General features: G+C 51.1%; 1 protein-coding gene across 1 annotated transcript; it reads right to left on the bottom strand.

Annotated features, from left to right (window-relative positions):
• Positions 1-505: 505 nt before the first annotated feature.
• On the bottom strand, positions 506-1,323 carry J4E79_002628 (uncharacterized protein; the record flags this gene model as incomplete). The annotated part of the gene is made up of 3 exons (XM_049351526.1): positions 506-706; positions 764-997; positions 1,048-1,323. The coding sequence occupies 3 exons, from the start codon at positions 1,321-1,323 to the stop codon at positions 506-508; spliced, it is 711 nt and encodes a 236-aa protein (XP_049214164.1).
• Between the last annotated feature and the right edge of the window lie 5,479 nt (positions 1,324-6,802).

The raw sequence follows: 6,802 nt of genomic DNA, 5'->3' as shown, positions 1-6,802 counted from the left end.
ACGCGTCTTCGAGAGGAGTTCGCGAACCTTCCGAGGTTTAGCGCATTCTAATCTTGGTTAAACCGATTATGCGCCGGCCCCACCACCGTCCCGCAGTGGCCCCCTTGTGTCGCCAACAGACTCGACACCAACATCTCATCGGCCATGTATGCTGTCATTGTATGAGCGCGCAAAGATACATTTGAGCTGTCTGGCATCAGGCTTCGATGCATAGTTACAGTGGCTATGCCGCGCCGAGCATCCACGTCGACATTCGCGCGGGAACGGGGTAACAGCACAGCATCCAGCCGCCTCGCAAATTAAGGTAAGCGCGTCCCGATGAAGCATTTTGCGATGAAAACATTGACAAAGAAGTGATGATATGTACAAATGTATCCAAAAGAAAATTATTTACACGAAAGTATGAGCCGCACAGCGCCTTTCCATCTGTTCACCAATCCAGCTTCAATTCCTTGGACTAAGCTGGACGCTGGACGCTGGACGCTGCCCGAAATGGCAAATCAGCTTAGCCAGAGCAGGTGCCAGCCTTCTTGGGCTCACAGCCACCAGCACAACCAGTGTACATCTGGCACTTGGTCTTCGCATCAGCGCAGACGTTCTTGAGGGTAGCAGTGTCCCCGTAGTTGCTGTTAATACCAGCCAGCTCACCACCGTTGACCGCGGTCACGCCCTCGATGTAGACGTTGCGCTTGCATTGCTTAGAGCACTAGGATCGTGTAAGCAGATGTTCAGGAACCTGATCTTGATGATTGAAATCACTTACGTTTCCGCAAGAGCGGTAGAGCTTGCCGTAATCGTTGACATAGAAGTTGACGATGTTCACAGTTCCACATCCGTTGTGCTGAACGACTTTGTCGGATGCGTGGTAGGCGCCGCCACCGATGATCCAGGACTCCTTTCCAGCCTTGTCTTCTTTGATGGAGATGGCATCCTCGCAAACATCTTCGAACCAAACGAACTCAAGAGTGCAGTGGCCTTGGCAATGCACACCTTCCGCCTAAACATGTCTTAGTAGGTATCTACTTCAGGACTTGACCTGACACTTACCTGGTTCTTGCCGATGATCACGTTGCGCAGCGTAGCGCCTTCTTTGAGCAGGAAGACAGCGTCGGCAGCACCGCCCTCGGACTGACCAGAGCAAGCACCGCTACCACGGTCGAATCGGTACCACTGGCCATCGTAGGTTTGACCAGCAGCGACCTCAATGACCTTGCTATTGGTCTTGGTACCAACGGCTTTAGGGACACCTCCAGCGTATCCATTGCATCCAAGGACAACAGGGAGGAGGGCCGTGGCCGCAGCGAGGATGCCTGCAAACTTCATGGTAAAGGATGGTGTTCGGGTTGAGAAAAAAGTGATCGAAAGCGGAAGCTGGAATAGACGAAATGATAGAAGGAATGCTACTGGAGCCTTGGATATCGGGATGCTTCTGGCTGAAGGATAGAACCTTAACCGGTGGGATGTTCGCCGTTACTTATAGGGAGTTGAACCCCTTCTCTCCGCTCTATCCATAGCACGCTCAGGCAGCTTTGCCACGCCTTCTGCACTGCTAACCTCGCACCCTCAACTCAAGTCGTCTTACCACATTAGGACTTTCCTCCTCAATCTTTCCACGCTCATTCGCGGACTTCTGTATTGATCCTGCCGAACGTCTTTCCGCCCGAGTCGCGCCATTGCCAAGACTTGTTACGGAAGCTTGGTGTTGAAGGATGCGCTTTGGAAGCGCACATCGGACAGTACCACGTGGTTTTGGTATGGTGATTGCACAAGTGAAACGCCCAGCAAACTCCGCCGTGCGTTGGCACTTGCATTATTAGGGCGACAGTGACATGCCATAGCGCAATGCTTAGCGCTGCAACCCTCCTCTCATTTCCTCTTCCATCATTACTTCCGCCAACTAGCATTTCGCCGGTTCTGTTCTGTATGTCCGGTCTTGGTTTATTGAGGTACTATCCATAGCGGAAATACCACACGACTTGGTGTTTCCAGAGGGTTACGTTCCCCGCAGTATGACGGAGAATAGCGGAAAGTTGTGCGCTCTGAAGCTGTCCTGGTCACCGATATCAGCAAACCATCACCAGTAGCATGCCAGCCTTCCGACTATGCTACTTAATCTACGGGCAACTGATCACAGTCAAATGCTGGCTTTGACTTTTCTTCTCTAGAGACACCGCACGGATACAGCCTAGAGAACTGGGCTAGCGATGAGAATCCCGCTTGCGGCGGGCCCTGGCAAACTAGGAAACACCGTCAGGAATGGTGTCTTGGTATGCATAAGACAACTCGAACTGTCGTTCATAGGGACACTGCGAAGGAACCGGCTCTCAACGATTCAAGAATTCACGCTGTTCATTGACGACGTCGCTTAGAATCGGCCTGATGAGCAATACTTTCTCCGCAGCTCATGTTGCACGACTGCGACTATATGAGAAAGACCATGACGCAGTAATAGGCTGCGGAGATTATTTAGCAAAGGCGCAGGATTCTGATGGGTACCGAAGGATGATGTCCTCCACCTTGTGGATACTGATCAGTAAACAGGTGAGAATTCCAAGACCAGGAGTTTCATGCGTTAATCAGAAGGACTCTAGGGCGTCGAAAAGACCGATCGATTGCAGAGTGGAAGATACATTCTCCGTTAACTCGTGCAGTGCACCACGCGATACAAGCCAAGCTCTTTACTTGCAAGGCGCGGGATAGCTACCCTGACTGGTGGACCTCGGGAGTGTTCAAAAAACGTTAATATGGGGTACATACTGGAGTACATGGTGGCGTGCATGCAGAGCGCATCGGCAGTGCGACGGCTTTGAAAACCCCGGATTTCGGAGAAAGCACTGCATCCTTTAGGAGAGGGGATGGTTGGGGTGTATAATTGCTCAGGTGTGGGACAATATGACAGACGCGCGAGCGATTCCACCAATCAGCGTCATGCACCTCCGCCCTACACAACTCTGCCGTTTACGACCGTCTCTCGCTGGCAGGCACCTTCAACTTGATGCTGAGTTTGCACTTTATATTGTCATCTGAAGCGCACTTACTCAATTTGTGGGTGCCCAACTTGTTGTGGAAAGTGGCGCAGCTTAGGCAGTGGCACGGGTGCGTGCTTTAGCGGGGTCAACGCACCCAAGAACCTCCAGCAACTCTTCTTCATCCTTCCTTCTAAGACATCCGAAGCTGAACATGTTCCATTTCCTGTCAAAATCACGAGAAAAAGGGTCTTCATCGGAACAAAGCCACAACTAGAGAGGACACCGAGTGGAGGGAGAGCCTCCAACCTCACCTCTACAGTCACATGCCGCGCGACGGTTCATTTTCCGAACGTACTCCAATGTCTTGTGTCAAAGGAATCTACTAGAGACCCAAACGCGGCGTTGGCATTCGGAAAGGAGGAGATTAAAGGCATCGTTATCCGGTTACCCGTTGTGCCCAGACAGAAGGATCGACGCACAAGTGCGAAGATTTTATACCCATCCCTCAGGCATCAGCAGCACATGACTACGATGGTGTACTTTAGTTGTTGAGTCGAGATTTTTTTGAATTCCCATGGTTGAGATACTGAAGCCAAGGCTTACTCGGACACGTGATGTGCCCAGAAACGCACACATCCGCCAATTCTAGACCAAATTCTAACCCCAAGCTCGGCGCAGGGGTCAGAGTGCAGCCTTACTTTGTGGGCCCGCAGTAATCCTAACTTTGGTATAGCAGTTTTGGTTCAGGGCCGCATTGAGCCAGGAAACCGTAAGCATCCACCCTCACCCATCCATTATTGGCGACCAGCCTCATTTTCGTGATGTTTGCAGCCGAGTTGTCGCTATACGCAGCGCGTGGATTAGATACTACCACCAGGGGTTTGAGCCGCGTAAAAAAGTGCCTTTGCCCTTGTGTCATCTTGCGCAGCCTCGACTTCACATTATACCTTCGCATTCTGTTGAGATAAGGACAAATCGAGGGACAGCAATTCCATGGTTCGTGAATAACACGCTTTCTACGCACCGCATACCCACAAAACCCAATTTTGGAAGTTGTACAGACACGGAATGCACTCGAACTCTCATCCACGGTACTCATGATGCGGAGTCTTACGGTCATGCAGGATCACCCAGTCAAACAATCGTCTTCTGTGCGCACGTCGATTGTAAACAACACTCCTCTTCTCACACCTATTGAGACACTGGCCAGGGATTAACATCACAAATATGCCATTCAACTTCACATCATCCCTTTCAAAGTTCGTGCCTGTCTTCTTTGAGAGTCCAGTAGGTCACTGACTGTACACAGTAACCCGGATCATTCAGTATACAGCCTACGAGAGCTGAGGACGTCGCATATAGCAGCCCTTCCAACTGCATCCCAGGATGAAACATGCTGCATCTGCCTACATCTATACGGTTCTTCTCACGAAGCCGTCACTGTGCTCATAACAGGCTGCTACCATCGCTTTGGCCGCAAATGTCTCGCAGACTACCTCGACAGCGAAAGCCCACGTAACAACAGTTGTCCCCAATGTCGACGAGAATGGTACAAACGACCACCTGCCTGGACGGCGCCACGAGACGTCAATGTCACGGAGAGTTTGCTAGGTTTGACCTTGCCACAAGAGCCGGCGCTACTCGAATCACGAGCGAGAGCTCATCGAACGCGAAACATCTTGGAGCAGGAACGGGCTTCGAACAACGGAGTCATCAGTAGTCATTTGGATGAGATCTTTCGAAGACTGGACATGATTCAGGATATCAGTAGCGAGCAGCACACTTCCACGGCAGATACGCGCGTGCGTCTTCAAGCGATTGTGCGCCGCGCCTCGAGAATTCACCGAGAACTTCAGTCTGCATATGAGAACAGTAGAGGGCCGCAGACTTCATTTAACGAACGTGAAGCATTGTTAAGATCCCGGGAAAGAGAATTAGAGCAACGTGAGAGTGAGATCAGGCGGCAAGACAGAGTCACTAGGGAACTTGAGTTCCTCAGACGGATGGACTTGGGAAGAAGAGTTGGACCCGGGCTTTGCGATGCCCAGAACTCTATGACGAGTAGCGCAGATACTGGGGTGACATCTTCACCTACGGTTCCCACGTCAGATGAGAGCCCAGGAACCGCCAACGCGTCTGCAAACACTAGGGAGGATGCTCCCCAGCCACCTGCGTCACCACAATCCGAAGACCCGATAAGCGCTCGTCAATACAACGTGTACTTACAGCACATCAGTCCGTCACACGACGACCCGCCCATTGTTCGCGAAAATCGAGAATCTTCAAACCCCGGTATGCCTGTCACACGTACAGAAAGAGACGAGCCTGTCGCATCCAGAGACGACGTGTGGACACGATCATACGAGTTGATAAACCGGCCCAACCCCCGATTTCATGGCATTGATCATACCGAAGCTTTTGGACGAATGGCCAGCGCCTTGGAAAACTATTGTGAAAGGTTAAATCCTGGGTCAACACAACCAGCTACCGCCCCCACATCAGCGCCTCCCCCGGTATCTCTTCGACGGCCGCAACTTCGCACGAGCCCTAATAGCGTTTCGAATAGGCATGAAGTGCCGGTAGATGCCGGGCCTTTTGTATCTCTCGATCCACGGAGAAATGCAGGCTACTGGCCGACGAGACTGAACTGAAGGGCGGCTTCACAAGTTGCGCAGAAGACTGCATAGCGCAACTACGCTGAGTGAGAACGAAGATTAAAGCTTTGGCAGTATTTGTCGTGATGGGACTATATTCAGTGACATCGCAAGACAAATGGGAGAACGGAGCGTTGTCGGAGAAATACTCTACTTGCTGCCTACGTAGATTCTTGATCTGCAGAGGGAGTGTCTCATATTCTACGTACATGTATACAATAGGTTCTGTACTAATCACTCCCCAAATTATAATACAATGTAAGCGGTAACGCGTCATGATTTCCAACTGACTGCAGTGACGCGAAGGAAGGTCGCACACTTCATGCGAATTTGCGCGAACTTCAAAAAGACATTATTGCGTCAGTTTTGATTGCGAGCAAGTGATTATTGCTCGGCAGTTAGCGTTGGTGAGGCAGGAGGAAGCGGTTCAGGCGCGGGAGGAAGCGGCTCAGACCCAAGAGGACAGAGCTTTCGAGAAGATGATGTTGTTGATGAGGCAGAGAGAGGAGGTGGAGGAGATGGGCATGAGACACAGGAAGGAGTATGAGCGAATTGTACACCGAGACTGAGGAGAGGAGGACGTCATGACAAATGTCAGGCTGTAGATGATCTCGCGGTATGGGAAACCAGGCTTGGTCCCAATGAAGCAGCGAATGGAAAATTTGAAATTGAACTCTTGATTTGCTTGTGGTATACATACAGATCCCACTTCGTCGAGCCATACTTGTACACCAACACGCATGCCGACAGGTATTCCCATTTCCTTTCTCTACGCCATAATCCCTGTTGTTATCGTAGACTCGAGAAACAAACGTTGGGACAAAGCTCTTGCGTTCAGAATACACCACCGGAAAGGAAAGGAAGGCTCGAAGCCAAGCATCCCGAACGCCGAGCGCAGCTCTAGACTGGCGCGCTACAGTAATAACAAAGAACGGAGAAAACGACCCGGTATATAGTCGCCGTTGAAACGCCAGTGAAATGTTGCCCTCGCACACACCGTATATACACACCAACGGCGAATAGGTTACTGAAGGAAATGGATGAAGAAAGTCGTCATCGCCCGACGAGGAATAATCGTGTTCGCGTGCATGAGGTGCGTAGCCAGCCCCATGATTCCCTGCCGTTCCAGCCACCCAGCCCGAGAGGGAAAAGTCGAAATTTAGTTTTGGTAACCCGAGT

This window comes from Alternaria viburni (genome assembly GCF_023758015.1).
Source record: "Alternaria viburni strain BMP 2772 chromosome Unknown scaffold_4, whole genome shotgun sequence".
Classification (NCBI taxonomy): Eukaryota; Fungi; Ascomycota; class Dothideomycetes; order Pleosporales; family Pleosporaceae; genus Alternaria; species Alternaria viburni.
This window is presented reverse-complemented; position numbering and strand designations above follow the sequence as displayed.